Source organism: Silene latifolia, chromosome Y (genome assembly GCF_048544455.1).
Source record: "Silene latifolia isolate original U9 population chromosome Y, ASM4854445v1, whole genome shotgun sequence".
Classification (NCBI taxonomy): domain Eukaryota; kingdom Viridiplantae; phylum Streptophyta; class Magnoliopsida; order Caryophyllales; family Caryophyllaceae; genus Silene; species Silene latifolia.
Window position 1 is genome coordinate 151,351,309 of NC_133538.1, and position 15,523 is coordinate 151,366,831.

General features: G+C 34.9%; 2 protein-coding genes across 3 annotated transcripts; one reads left to right on the top strand and one right to left on the bottom strand.

Annotated features, from left to right (window-relative positions):
* Window positions 1-281: 281 nt before the first annotated feature.
* On the bottom strand, window positions 282-5,718 carry LOC141634116 (uncharacterized protein At4g19900-like). 2 transcript variants are annotated; one of them, XR_012538838.1, is made up of 6 exons: window positions 4,517-5,718; window positions 4,267-4,416; window positions 3,060-3,194; window positions 1,830-2,024; window positions 1,228-1,551; window positions 282-751 (listed from the first exon to the last, which is right to left on the bottom strand). XR_012538838.1 is itself a non-coding variant. In XM_074446413.1 (5 exons), the coding sequence occupies exons 1-5, from the start codon at window positions 5,617-5,619 to the stop codon at window positions 1,365-1,367; spliced, it is 1,770 nt and encodes a 589-aa protein (XP_074302514.1). In that variant the 5' UTR covers window positions 5,620-5,718; the 3' UTR covers window positions 975-1,364. The 2 variants fall into 2 exon arrangements, 1 of the variants encoding a protein (XP_074302514.1); XM_074446413.1 differs by lacking the exon at window positions 282-751 and having other exon boundaries at window positions 975-1,551.
* Window positions 5,719-7,636: 1,918 nt separating this feature from the next.
* Window positions 7,637-10,322, top strand: LOC141629185 (cation/H(+) antiporter 24-like). The gene is made up of 3 exons (XM_074442228.1): window positions 7,637-7,855; window positions 7,952-8,956; window positions 9,056-10,322. The coding sequence occupies exons 1-3, from the start codon at window positions 7,682-7,684 to the stop codon at window positions 10,223-10,225; spliced, it is 2,349 nt and encodes a 782-aa protein (XP_074298329.1). The 5' UTR covers window positions 7,637-7,681; the 3' UTR covers window positions 10,226-10,322.
* The last annotated feature ends 5,201 nt before the right edge of the window (window positions 10,323-15,523 follow it).

A 15,523-nucleotide genomic window follows, 5' to 3' on the forward strand; every position in this document is an offset into this window, starting at 1 on the left:
GTAGATAACAAGAAGATGAAGCAATGGAATCTAATAGGTGTAATTACTCACAATGAAATCACAATTATAAATTAATCTCTCAATGTCAATTAAACCAAGAAGAAATCACATTCATTAGTCTAATGACAAATTGTTGCAAGATGGGATTACAAGAAAATCACACTTAATAAACCCAACAACAATAAATTAAGGAACTTGGCAAGATTAAGTAACAAGGAAATCACACTTAATTAGTATAATCAAACAAGGTTTCCAAAATTCAATACAATAAACACAAGAGATTAATAATAATAACACAAATTAAGGAAAGATTAGAGTGTTTACAACCAAAGATTACACCTTTGAGTTGGATTAAGAAGAGGAGATTAGTTCTCCATAATAGATCTAGAAAAGCAATTAACTTGATAATTCCCAAGATTACAACTTTGATTCTTCAACAATGCAAAAGATGTCTTAACCTAGAGGAAAACACACTATATATAGTCTAATACAACCAAGTATCCATGGGCTTAAGATGAGAGAAACCCGTAATACAAACGGAAGTAAACCCAGAAAATTCGCATGGTGCGAAATATTGGGGCAAAATATTGGGGCAGGAAATTCGCACCGTGCGAAATCTTTGCTGATCTTCGTCTTCAATTCTTTCTTTGCTTGCTTCTTGAAAGGCTTCTTCATGGTCTCTTTGGTGCTTGATCTTGGCCTTCCTTTGCTGCTTTTCTTGCTCCAAATTACATTCAATTCCTCATTGATACTTCTTTGTTGAATGTAGTAACATTTGGTATTGGATTAAAAGCATTAAAAATGCCCAAAACCCTTTGCAAAATGCTACTAAATGAGCTCCAAATGCAATAAAATGTAGGTAGAAAAGGGAGCTCATCACACATAAACATTAACCATTATAGAGAAATGTGTGAATATCATAAGAGGAGGATGTGCTAGAAGATTAATGTAATTAAACACAAGAATAAGATGTGAAAATGGGACAAAAAATCCGCTAATTTAAATTTGGGAATCTAAAACTGATTTTTCTTGATTACAAAAATTATCATTCCATTTCCTTTTCAATATATAACCTACAAAAAGTTTGCATCATTACAAACAAAAAAATATGTTTATCCTGTGAGGCTTTGACTTAACATCTCGGTTCCTTAACGTAGCCACTATCACAAATGCAACCCAAGGAAGCAAGAATGGGGGCAGAAGTGAGAAAAAACACGAGTATATTACCTGAGCTCCCCAATATCGGAAATTCGGAATATAATGGGACTTCATCAACCAGCAGCTCTTCTTCGTCCCAAATCATTAGGAATCAGCGACGTTGATGATTACAGGCTAGAAGAGATAGAATAACCAAGTTACAAGATTCAGAGCAGATCAGAGCAGCGAGTACAATAACGGTTAAGAATCCTGGCTACAAGGCTCTCTGCTTCTGGAACTAGAGCTGATGTTATGCTATTCCATAAATGGAAAGTGTATGACTCATTCAGTATCTTGCTATACAAACCATATTGTTCAACTTTCTCACTCTCGTTCAATGGTGACAAGAAGTACCTGTTGCAGAAGATGTACTGAGAGACCAAGGAAAGCAAGACACCAGCATCATCTCATATTTGATACCACAGTACATAGCCTTTACTATCTTTTCTACTTGGACGTTAAAAGTCGTACATACCAGTTCTAAACATTTTAGACTAGACTAGAGAGAGCTAGAGGCCCTGTCAGAACATTTAAAAACACGCCCCTAATATTTTAGTATGAACAAGCACCCAGAGTAAGGTCTTCCAAAAGGGGGTGAATAAATTTTGATAAACTTCAGGAGTCAGATGTACCTCTGAATATCATTTGAACCAATGGGGAAGAAAATAGATGAAGGTTGCACTTTAAGCTCCTGCTGTGTATTAGGATCAGTTGCTTTTTTTGAAAAGTTTCTCGCTACTCTTGTCAAAAGCTCAGCACCATTCCATCTCTTCAGGGTGTCATCATATGTGGAATAGAACTCTGACATACACTGCATAAGAAAAGAGCTGCACAGAAGAAAATACAGACTGTGATTGCATGAATAATATCGTTGAATATGAGTAACTACTGGCATTTATAAGACGGCCTTACCAGCAGCTCCAGCAAAATCACGAGAATCCTAGCGAGAAAGAGCTAATATGTTCCCAAAAAAAAGAACATTACTACTCTTTTTGTGTTATCTTATACAGTTGTGCATTGCTCAATAGATCCCCTAATATGGCAATTGAGAGAGAGGCTTGGGCAGGTAAGATAGAAAAATCTCGGCAACCAAAAAACTAAAAACAGAAGGAAAATCTAGTTTGTTTGCAAAGACTCAAAATAATTTGCCAAGCTTCATTTAGAACCCATCCTAGAACATGAAAGGTTTCTACACGAAACAGGCCATCAGCAATGTATATTGTATACCTTCCAAAAGGAATGTATCATCTAAGCCTTTAATTAACAAAATAACATGCGCAAACCAACAGCTAGAGGCAAAGTTTTTTCCACTAAAGTATTGTGAATTCTCATATATAGACATCTCTGCAACTCACATTACCATAGACAACTTGATGACCACTGTGCCATTGGAACAGTAGTGTTCTTTAGAGACGTGATAATTTATATGGGGTATTGAATTGGACAACATAAGCATGCCACATTCTACTCCTTATCCGGATTTTGCAATTATACATCATTTTGATGCTGACCCAAGACGCTAATTTTCTATTTACTAAACCATCAATTTGAAAACAACATTCCGAGCAAGAAGATGAGATAACAATGGAAAAAGACTTTTCCTGAACGACTGAATATGTACACTCTGTTTGTCTTTGCAGAAAGTCAGAAACATTCCCCACTAGCATAATACTCTCTCCATTCCAATTTTATTGTCGTCTTCTCCCTCTCAGTTTAATACAAGAAAAGAAGCACGTAATATACAATCTACCTGGTGCTATTAGCCTATAAAAACCACAGAATATGGCAAGTGCAACAAGCTCTATAAAGAAAGCAACAATATAAAATAAGGCAACTTATGCCGCAGAACTGCAGAAGTATACCTGTGCTTTGTGAAAGCCATAACTGCTCCATTTAGAGGACTTCCAGGAGATGGCTCTTCCATGCCAACAGAATTGCTGAAAGGAGACAAAGGCTTCAATACAATCATATCAGAATCCAGATATATACCCCCGTACCTGTGCGGAGAAGCAAACATAACATCAAATTATATACCTTATATGTGAAGGCATGCAATTAGACTTAAAATCACCTGAAAATATTAAATATATATAAAAGTCTTTATAGGTGTTAGGGCACAGACATTAACATTCTCAACAATTTTTATGAGAGAAGTCTGATTCAGGTATACTGAAATCCTATGTTACTCGGACTCGTCTACTCGTATCCGACAAAATACGTATCGGAGTATCTGATACGGCTATTTTGTGCGAAATTTTCAATATTTTGGTCTAAAATGAAGTATCTATGTGTCGTATCGTATCCGACAAAATACGTATCGGATACGGAATACGGCAAGTAAGTGAAGTATCCGAGTAACATAGCTGAAATCTATGAGCTCACAAGAGGCAGTTTCTAATATACTGATAAGAAATGACGTCAGTGCCTGCTACTTCACCCCATAGATAATCATATATAAAAGGTGCCAGCAGTTTCCTCTGAAATCTGATGCCTACAAACTAACATTTAACCTTGAATTTTCTTCATTGCTCCGCAACATGAAAATTGACTGAACCTTTGTTTAGAAGAGAGTCTAACAGAGGGAAGGAAGAAGGGAGTCATGAATCCTAAAAGGGTCCAAACCCAACCCAAACGTAGCAACCGTAATTGACTGTGCTGATAATTATGTGGTAGTGGCGTAGTACTACCACCATCTGTGAACTTTGATTAACATCCCGGAGAATGGTAATAGGACTAATAAGTGTTCTTTTTGCTTGGTATCATCAACTGACAGATGTAACTGTAATACAAAAATGTCTTCTGACAGCGTATACATTTCAAGGTTATGAACCATATGAGCTCAAGAAAGTTTCCATCTTAAACTGTACACATCACTTTCTATGTACTACGGAGTACAAGAGAAGCAGAAATCGCAAAGGTTCCATCTTACCCCTCCATAAGTTTAGCTAAAACTACACCTTCTTGTTCAGTCCCTAATGATACAACTACACAAATGCGAACTAGTTGTAATGATTAAGAACATAGTTTTAAACCAATTAAGATTAGATAAGTTGAACTAGCAAAGCTTACTTAAAAAGAGCTGAAAGGCGAATAAGCTCACTGTAGTGAGTAGGATAAAATGTCGTGGTCCTCCATTTATGCCAAACAGAAGCAAATACAGATGTTGGCGTATCTTGTAGCAGTTGTTCTAAATGGGGCATGGCCACGGCGACTTTGAAGCTGATAATAACCAAGCAATAGACACAATGAACAAAAGGGAGAGGTGCATGTATAAATATCAGAAGACGAAAAGGAAGAGAGGAAAAGTATGAGTGGATACCTACGGTTGACAAAGTCTTTGAAGAAATCAAGTTCAAGTGTCTCAGAGAAAATAACAACACAAGCATTAGGATGATGATAAAGCAAGCTTTCAAGTCCCCTTTGGTGACTAACAGTAAACATCCAAGACGGCGAATTCCATACCATAAAAACCCTCATACTACACTTGCATTTTCTAAAGAAAGAATCCATGAAGTTAGAAAATGATAAAAAGGGAGGCAGTCCAGCAAAATAACCCCATCTCGACTTATCCATTGGAACAGATGATGTCTTGTTATTGTTGTTGTGACGTATTTGATTTAGCTGCAGTGATTTGTCGATACGACGACGAGCAACCAATCCCTTTTGAACAATCTTGTCACCTTTGGTAAGAGCAGTGAGTCCAATAGAATCAGGGTCTTGTAACAGCAAATGGTGAAATGGATTCAACAGATGGAAATTAGACCTGAACATCTTATCCTTCCTTAAGAAATCAGTCTTAGCATCAAACCAGGGTCCCCACCCTTTTCTAAGTGGAGATGATTTTAACAGCAGCACATCTTCAATGCCGCCGACTTCCATCATCTTCATCCTCACATCTTCATCCACAGGAACATCATCGGAACCAATCGCATCGCAATTATGTTTGGGATGTTGTTGGGGTTGAAAGGGATTTTGATTATTGTTGTTGATGGTATTGGCATAATCAATTTCGTCAATGGACCGTCGATCGATTGCGTGACGGATGACAAGCGATACATGATCAAAGAAATATCCACCAGCAGCAGCAGCTTTAGTATCGTCTTCGTCAGAATCATCGAGAGCTCGCAAGATCTCCTCCTCATTGGATAGTTGAATATCAACATCCTTATCATCATCTAGTACATCAATTCTGTCTTCAGAAGTAGTGGTTCTGGGATCGGGTTCGGGATCCGAATCTTCAAGTAACGGGTCCTCGGATAATGATAATGATAATGGATCTTCAATTGAATCACTGGGGCTGTGAGTACTACTTAAACGAGTATAGAGAAGGAAGATAGAGAGGAGAAGTAGGAATGCAGTTGCAATACCGCATAATTGTGCTCCGTATCCCACACCACGCCGACTCCTATGTCTTCCTACCATCTTTTTAATTCATTCCTCCTTGCTCCTCCCCTCGCTTCTTTCTTTTTCTCTTTTTCTCTTTTTCTCTTTTCCCTCTCTCCTATCCGGTGTGAGTGTGTGAGTGACACCATTAGTGGCTATTCCCGTGTAGTAACTGTTCCCTTCATACAAGAACAATGGTAAGACCATTTTGCCACTATTCATGGTCGTAGGGAATATTCGATATTATTCTTAATCTATAAGACAAAATATAGTCATGTGAGATCTTGTTTGATTTATTGTCATGAATGTTATAAGAATATCAAATTTTTATAATTTTTAATAATGCGTAACAAAAGATATTTACGTTGCAAAACGTGTCTCGACAAGTGTGAAAAAGTCAATGTTACCATTTGTGTGGTAATGGAGGGAGTAGTAGTTAATTTGTTCGGGGCTTTGCCCCTCTTTCGCACCAAAAAAAAAAAAATGAACTCACTTCAGTTTAACTATTCTTTTGTGTTTAATTTCGACTCATTTCAGTTTAGCGTCAATCAATTCAGTCCAGTTTAACTTTTTTTCTTCACAAATGAACTATTTACTCCATATCCATTCAATACAACTTTATTAAGTTCAGTTTAATTCAATGCAGGCGGTTTCAATCCAAAAGAACTGGGTCTTAGCCTTGTTAATATCCTCTTTACCAATTACCACTCATTATATACTCCATATACAGATTTAGGCCCTGTTCTATTGTACTAAAATTGTTAAACTGAACTGAATGGATCTGAAGTGAAGTAAGCTTATAAAAACTGAAATTAAGTCCAGAACAGAGTTTTACTCCTAATTTTATTTCTAATCTCTATTAATGCCACCACCTTGTACATTTCAAGATTTTCATCTATTATCGAATACCGAGTACATAACATAATTTGATACATTTATGTATGTTTGATTTGATTTTACTAAACACAAGTGGGGTTTTTAAAGGAATAATCGAGTGCGGTAGGAGCAGGATGGATTTTTAAAGCCGATACAAGTAATTCCATTGAAACTTATTTTTTGTCTTGTGGTTTTTTTACTTTTATGCGAGTTGGGCTACTTGCATAGTTTCTAATCTTAAAATGATCCTAGACAAGATTATCCCAAAATTTTAATTCACACTGATAATGCTAGTTGTGTGAAACTTATCACGACGGATCGCTATCAATTAATGACATTTGTCCTCTCATCAATCGGCGTCAGTCTTTGATCAACAACGGCCCTAAATCGTGAAAATTGAGCATATATGCAGTGAATCAAATAGAACTAGCAAATAAAAGGGTAACTGAACACGCAGGATCAACATTATTCTTACTTGTTAACAACAACAACTATCCGTTCTATTCTTTGTGAAGACCTTCTAAGAGTCTATACCTCTCGCTTAGTATGTTATTAATTTATATTTTTTGGGCCTAAGCTCTCTTTTCTACTAAAAACAACAATTTCAGATCGTATTTGGATCGCATCAAACAAATTCATGACTAACTATGATTAGTCTGTCCCAAATACTTTTCATTTAGAAATCAACTTGAGAACAAATATATAGTTTAATGTGTTTAAGTACGAGGATCTATTCCAACTCCAATCTTATTATCTTGCCAAATGTGCACTAGCATTTCACATAACAAAATGAGGCTAATTGACTAAATATAGAGAATAAATAAAGCCAAAAGTTTAGGAAAATTTTATTTCTTCTTTTCCCTTTTATAATTAACGTGGCATTTAGAGATTTACAAGAATCAACTATTGAATATGATTTTATTATAAGAAAATATATGGTGAGAAATAGGAAATGGGAGGACTAAAATGTACAAGTGAGCCAGGAGTTAAAAAGAAAGAAAGAAGCTAAATTAACGGCAAGCCATCCTTGTGAAAAAACAAATAAACACAGACATTTCCTCTCACAATAATCTTGGAATGTAACTCGAAGTAGAAACATTTCCCATTGTAATAAAGACGAAAACATAGTTGATTAGACAAATTAGATACTTCTACGATGGAAGCGATAATGGAAAAGTTAAACGGAAGCACACTAATAGAATATAATGGGCAAGCAGTTCAAGTAATGTGTGAGAGAAAAGGTGATACACACCCTTTTTCCATTATCAATGGTGATGCTCCTTTGGAGTTTTCTTTCACTGCATTTTTGTTAGAAATGTCCCTCATCCTCATTCTTATCCACATTATGCGATTCCTTTTGAAGCCTCTTCGTCAACCTGCCGTCATCTCTGACGTCCTTGTATGTTACTTAATTATTCTCTCTTTTATTTATTTATTTATTTATTCCTTCATTTTCTTTTTTCCAACTAACTAATAATAACCCGGCCTCTTTCAGGCGGGAATAATTTTAGGGCCATCAGTGTTGGGGCGCAACAAAAAATTCGCAAGCAATGTTATACCCCAAAGCTCGAGATATGTAACACAAAATGTTGGGATCATTGGCTTTATGTTTTGGGTCTTTATTACTGGGGTTAAAATGGATTTGGGCGTCATTCTTAAGGCCGGTAAAAAACATTATTTCATTGCCATTGTAAGTATCGCTATTCCTCACCTTTGCGCATGGATTGTTGCTTTACTATTAAGAGAGTATATGGATGAGGAGATGCGTAAATATTCTTCCATTGGTGGGGTTATCTCTGCTGTTATTGTTACCACATTTCCTGTTATTTCTTCTATTCTTCGAGATATGCAACTCCTTAGCTCTGAACTTGGACGTTTTGCCTTACTAACCGTCATCATGAGCGACATTCTTGGAATTAATCTCACTGTTACCTTTGAATCCATGAAACAAGGGGAAATTCGTAGCTCTAATTCCATGTATTATCAGTTAACCTTAACTCTTGTTTTTGGGGTTGTTATTGGGATTGTTCCATTTGTGATGCGATGGATTAACAAACAATCCAGTGAAGGTCAACCAGTGGACCAGTTCTTTATTACTATCATCTTAATTGGTGTCTTTGTTATTGGCTTCGTCACCGATTTTATTGGGGCCGCCATCGGAAATGGTCCGCTTTGGCTTGGGCTAGCCATTCCCGATGGCCCCTTTGTTGGGTTGACCATTGTGCAAAAGACTGAGACTTTTATGAACCAAGTCTTAATGCCCTTCTCATATGCTACCATTGGCCTTAAGACAGATGTGTTTTCCATAAGCGAATGTTGGTCTTGCTTAGGCCCATTGTTTGCTGTGACCATTATGGCCTCTATTGCAAAATTTATTACAGTTGTTATGGCCGCCCGATTTATGAACATTCCATATAGAGACTCGTTTGTGTTAGGCCTAATGCTCAGCCTAAGAGGAGAAATCGAGTTTTTTCTTTATCTACATTGGGTAGACTTGAAGGTATGTAATTAAACTCCTTAATTTGTCTTATACTTAAAATATACTTGAATTGTATTCAACTGTGATGTGATTTTAAATGAAATATATGTGTATTTGCAGATGATACAAACACCATCATTTTCAATGATGGTAGTATTGACAATCATAATGACGAGCATCGTGACCCCATTGATCGGCATCTTGTATGATCCAACAAAACCATACATGACAAACAAAAAGAGAACCGTACAACATACAATGCATGAGTCAGAGCTCCCAATTTTAGCTTGTATCCATGACCAAGAGAGCTTAGCAAACTTGTTTAATCTCTTAGAGGTCACAAACCCAACCCCTAACAACCCATTTAAAGTGTTCGCCTTATACTTAGTGGAACTCCTAGGAAGAGCCGCTCCTGTATTCATAGACCACTCTGAACAAGATGAGTATTGGGACTCCAACAATGAAGCCATCCACAATGCAATCATCATGTACGAAGAGGGTTGGGAGGATGAGATTAGCATGAATTTTTTCACTAGTATAACTCCCCAAAAAACTATGTATCAAGATATATGTGAGTTGGCTTTGGTTAATAAAGTATCTTTTATAATATTGCCATTTCATAAGAAAGGCTTAAAAATGGGCACCGCCGATGACACCTTAGAAATCATTCGTCCTGGAGTACAATCCATAAACGCTAACACCTTGTCACATGCACCATGCTCCGTAGCCATTTTGGCATGTAAGGATGCGGCTAAATGGGCGACACTACCAGGGCGAGCTGGTAGCCGACGAATGGGTCGTCAATTTGCAATGTTGTTTTTGGGCGGGCCGGATGCACGAGAGGCCTTATCATTGGCGGACCGAATGGTGGGCCACCATGATGTGTCATTAATCGTGATAAGGTTCTTGGCAAGTGAGTATAAAGGGGGCGAGGAGGAGTTAGAGAAGAAGCTAGATGATGGGGCAGTGACATGGTTTTGGGTAAAACATGAGAGAAATAATAAAGTAGTATACAAGGAAATGCGGGTGGCGACAGGGTTAGAGACAGTTTCTGCAATTCAATCAGTAAATGAAAGGACAACCATAGATATGTGGATTGTAGGGAGGACGCACGGAATTAATCCTATACTATTAGAAGGATTGTCGAATTGGACAGAAAATCCTGAACTTGGACCAATAGGCGATTATTTGGTGTCATTAGATTTTAGTACAACGGCTTCTGTACTAGTTGTGCAACAACAGGTTTTGAGAGATCAACGTGCCACCCCTTGGATATGCATTGATACGTAATGCTTGCTTTTTTATCCTTCATTTATCCACATGTATCAACCAACCATCCAGGAATTTATCACGATCGCTTCAATTCTGGGCGTAGGTAAGGACTACAGATAACAACCCAATACCTCAATTAATAAGAGTATAGCTCTACGTGCTATTTATCAGCAGTATGTATGAAAAATTCAAATTTTCAAAAAAAAAACTCATAATATATATTGAAGGCGATTGATGAATCAGAAATGGAATAGAATAACAATGAAAGAAAAATATTATCCAACATTTTAACAAACAAGGGTAACAATTTCTCCTAGCTAGTCCTCCGTCATTTTGCTACTTCATATAATTGTCAAATAAGTGCACTTGGTGGATGCACCTCGATTGTTAAGTAGTCATGGTTAAAATTCTGATTTTGAAAATGCATGCTTTGTAATTGTTGTGTATTTTTTCGTCTTTGTATAAAAGGTATAGAAGGGATTACAAAGACAAATTATTGTACATCTTTCTATACTTGTTTGTTTTACCTTCATTATATATTGACAATAACCTCTTTTATTCTTTCAAAGCGGAAAAAATATATTAAAATCTCTACAATTAATTGTCGATATGACACCTTAAATGGTTAAGATTTCTTCTTACGAGTAGCCATAAATAACGACTATCATTACGGAAAATATTATAATTTGTTAAAATGATAAACAAAAATGTGTTATATCAATAAATTAATTTCACCTTTTACTGGGAGATTAAAACAACCTTTTTAGTAGTTGTGACAATCAACTAAGAATATTTTATGCAATTCCTTAAGGTTACAGAATTTTAGGAAAACACTAGTTTTTGTGCCCGTACAATGTACGGGCAGCTAATACCAATTAACATTTATGTTTGTAACTTTCGAGTACTATTTTGTTGAAATTTTAACGCTTAATCCACAACTTTATAGAACTTTATTGATCAAAACACTTGTCTATGTAAAATAAATGATAGTCTTAGTATAAATAGTGATATGAGTCTAAATCTTCTCCAATAGCACCCTTTGAATAAATGGAGAAGGACGATATGATATTATGGTGTAACTACCAACTTTCTCTAACTTTGTAATCATAAGTTGTCAAAAATTTGTAATGACCAATAACGCAATAACCTTTGCTAACTGTTCTCTAATGTGTAAAAGAGAAGCAAGTACCTCCATTGTGAGAAGATATGATCATATTACTTTGGTAAACATACCTTAATGGTAAAAAAGATGATAACGCACACATTTTTCACAACATTGAACATTCCTACTTAATAACGACATATTAGAAGTGTAAAAAGAATAAGCAAGTAAAAGCAATAAACACATTTTCGCACTGAAAATCAACATATATATATATATACATATATATATATATACATATATATATATATACATATATATATATATATATATATATATATATATATATATATATATATATATATATATATAGAGAGAGAGAGAGAGAGAGAGAGAGAGAGAGAGAGATTCGGGATCCTGTGAGAACCATCAAGATAATGAGAACCATGAGAACCACTCACAGCCTTTAGATCAAACTAATAATTGACGGTGAGATGAAAACTGAAACAAACTTTCTAATTTTGTTAACGACGCACCCCCAAACTCTCAAATGTCATTCATTTTACCAAATTGACTTTCTCTCTCATCTTTCTTTATCTCTCTTCAATTATCTCATCATTCGACGCATTCTAGCTCCTTATTTCTCTGCGTTCGATCGTCACAAACATTCCGATCAAACTCTTCAACGATCATAATCGGATCCTGGTAATTCGACGAGGTAAACATTCTATATTGATGATTAATTTCTATGAAATTAGGGTTTATGTCTTTTTATCTTTGTAGTTCTTTTATTTGTCGATTAAATTAGATGAAATAAGGGCTTAATCAATGTGTTAAATGATGAATTATGTTTGTAAAATTAGGGATTTTGAGAATAAGTTTGGGGAAACTGAGAAATTAGGGTTGGGGAAGCTAAGAAATTACATAAATTTGTTGAAATCATGAAATTAAGGACTGCATTTCCAGATGTTTCTTTATTTAAACAATAATCAAACCCTAATTTCTCATCTCATTATTACTTTTCATTTTTAACCTGTGAAAATGCTTCATTTTGCTTCGTCAATCATAGAACTTGTCATTAGGCTTCCATTATTGCCAATTTTGTTTTGTTTCCATGTTGATGATAACTTGTTTGAAGTTATATTCTTGACGGATGCAATGGGAACTGATTATTCTGTCCATGTTGAACATGTGGTATGTCTTCAGACTGTTGCGCAATAAACTTGTTAAATGGCTAACTTAGGTCTAGTTTTTGTTTAAATTATTTACTTGGCATTGTCTTAGGTTTATCAGAATAAGTTGTTTATTTCAAAGCTTTCTAAGAAGATTCCAAGGTTGAATGCTGCATGGTTTTTAATAACCAAAGTGTATGTTCGGAATTCAACTTTCGATGTAGCGTGATACTGGAATCTACCTGATGCGTCATATGGAGACGTACAACAGGATTAAGCCATGCTATATTAGGAAGATGTTACGGGACGTAAGTCTCTATTATTTAAGTTTAATTTTTAGTTAGTGTTTCTATTTAAGTCTCATGACACTAGCCATGAAGATACATGAATTAGCTTTGTAGTTTTACGAGTTAGGGTTATATGTGCATCAAATTGCCATTGAGATTCATGAATTAGGCTTGTATGTGCATTAAATATCTAGGCTCTAATCTTGATTTCACTTAATTGTTATAATGCAGAGATCTATTGTGAAATGTTACATTGTGAGGGTTTGCAATCAAATTTTGACTTGGAAAGATAACTCTTTGAATGATCAAGTCACCTCTGCAGCAAAGGCTTATAAGAGTTGCATTCGGTAATCAGAAAACTTCTACCAACAATGCTACATCATTAGTTTATGACGAGTCCTAGTTTTTTTTTTGAAATATGCTATGTTTATTTCATATGGTTGGACTCATTCTAGTGTCAATCGTATAGGTGATTCATTGTTGAAATCAATTATTACTCAGATCGAAAACGTTCCATTGACATTAGTATACTTCATTATATATTTGTGATTTTCAATAACGTGGTCGGCATCTCATGGAATTGGTTTGACATTTGATTAATTCTTCAGTTCAACCTAAAACTAGCATTATTTCCTCTGACTGATCCCTAAAATATGCACAGCCTAATTCACTGTCATAAAACCGGGTTTATTACAATCGCATTATTTTTAATGAAATGAACTTTGTTTTTCCTTTTTCCCAGTAATCAATTGCCTCATAATTGCTATACAGATTCACATTTGATGCATTTTATTAGGACAAATGTGGCAAATAAGGAGTAAGTTATAACTGACCATAAAACATTTTTTAAAAGCAGTTTTTGTACACTTTACTGTTTTGTGTGTATCTAATTACAAAATGCGCATTATTAGTGACGTTGTTGTTGAAACAAAATGGTTGCAGTAACCCAAGAAGGGTTGAGTACTTTGCTGTCAGGAGCTTGGGTGATGGACATGGTTATTGATCTTATGGGTCTTTGTACGACACTCGAAAAACAACCAAGTGTTGTGTACTTTCCAACAATAATCAAGGTATGTATTCATACTCCTTAGGAAATACTAATGCTTGTTCTCTGAATTATCAACATTTTTTTATACAAAGGTTCTCCAATTTTAGGATATTGTCAATAACGATGGTTTTCGAAGCCAATACATCAAGGTTGACTACTTGCCCAAAAATCTAACCAAACCTCAACTGGTAAATATTCTGTTACAGATTATCTGTTTATGAAGTTCCATGTTCGTGTTTTAGGATACCCGTCTTGTGTATATGCATGTAATAAGTGTTATATGGGCATGAAATAAGGTTCTATGTGCATGAAATAAGTGTTAAATGGGCATGAAATAAGGTTCTATGTGCATGAAATAAGGTTATATGTGCATGAAAAAGTTTTTCAGTTTCTTCAGTTGGTTATATTATGATACTAATTACTATTGGTTAAGGACATTAATTTTAGATGGGCATGATAAGATTATATGTGCTTGAAATATGGTTCTATGTGTATGAAATAAGGTTATGTGTGCATTAAAAAGTTCTTCAGTTGCATCAGTTGGTTATACTATGATACTAATTACTGTTGGTTAAGGATATTAATTTTAATTTTATGTGCATGAAATAAGGTTCTATGTGCATGAAATAAGGGAAATGACATTGAAGGAGATTTAATATTTTTACCGGCCTTTCAATGCATTTTAGTGTATCTATTACATATCTTACTAATATGTGAGACACATTTCAGTGTACTTATGACAGTTATTTTGTTAGGTTCATATACCTATTATTAGACATGTCTAATAGTGATTTAATCAACATATTAAATTTGTCATAGTGGATCTAGTGTATGCATAACAAAATAAAAGAATAAGGAAGGAAAAACAATGTTCCTTACATTGTTCTATGGCACGAAATGGGCACAAGTAAGGTCTCCTACCTTCACTTGTTCTTGAGCTATGATAAGTATTAGGATGATCCTCCAAGACTCTATATTAGGAGCCCTCCTTTTGATTGCACCCAAGATTTGACCCAAAATTACTACTAATATTAACTAGACATTAGGTAGTAATATTCCCTTAATATAACTAATATTACTACACTAGTAATATTTTCTAAACATTAGTAAAATGAGTATATATGAGTTTAGAGGATTTGCATGTGTGATATTTTGAGAGAAAGGTAGAGTAAAAATGAGAACAACAATTATTCTCCTCTTTATATCTACATGTGCCGTCCAAATGCTCCTTATGTAGAGCATTTTGGTTTTCTTATTTTGTCTTATGCAATATTCTTTATGTGTAGGTAGTAGGCTAACATGAATAAAGCATACAACAAAATGACAAAACCAAAAACTCAAGCATGCTCACCATTTTGGACAGTGCACTTGAGTATATATGGGTCCATTTTTGTCTTATAATATTTGTCCCACAAATGCTTAATAGTCTTATGTTTAATTATCTTACATAATCAAGTATTAATTTAATCACATAACAATTATGTGACAAATTAATAAACATATATTCACTCAACTTATTGAGTAATATTTTACCATTATATCAACATATAATGGGTCCCATAATAGCTAGTTTGTTAAATTTACAACCTCTTATAAATGTAAATAACTAATTACCTCTACCTCGAAATACTTATAAAACCTCAACATAATTTAGTAAATTAATATATTAATCCACTAAATCGAACCTCATTTAATCACATTACAATA

Excerpts from the sequence above, each read along its gene's own strand:
- LOC141634116 (XM_074446413.1), bottom strand. The coding sequence starts at position 5,619 with ATGGTAGGAAGACATAGGAGTCGGCGTGGTGTGGGATACGGAGCACAA. Across the intron at positions 4,417-4,516 it reads AAAGACTTTGTCAACCGTAG|CTTCAAAGTCGCCGTGGCCA; the intron begins GTATCCACTCAT and ends GGTTATTATCAG. Across the intron at positions 1,552-1,829 it reads GGTTCAAATGATATTCAGAG|GTACTTCTTGTCACCATTGA; the intron begins GTACATCTGACT and ends CTTCTGCAACAG.
- LOC141629185 (XM_074442228.1), top strand. The coding sequence starts at position 7,682 with ATGTGTGAGAGAAAAGGTGATACACACCCTTTTTCCATTATCAATGGT. Across the intron at positions 7,856-7,951 it reads CCGTCATCTCTGACGTCCTT|GCGGGAATAATTTTAGGGCC; the intron begins GTATGTTACTTA and ends GGCCTCTTTCAG. Across the intron at positions 8,957-9,055 it reads TACATTGGGTAGACTTGAAG|ATGATACAAACACCATCATT; the intron begins GTATGTAATTAA and ends GTGTATTTGCAG.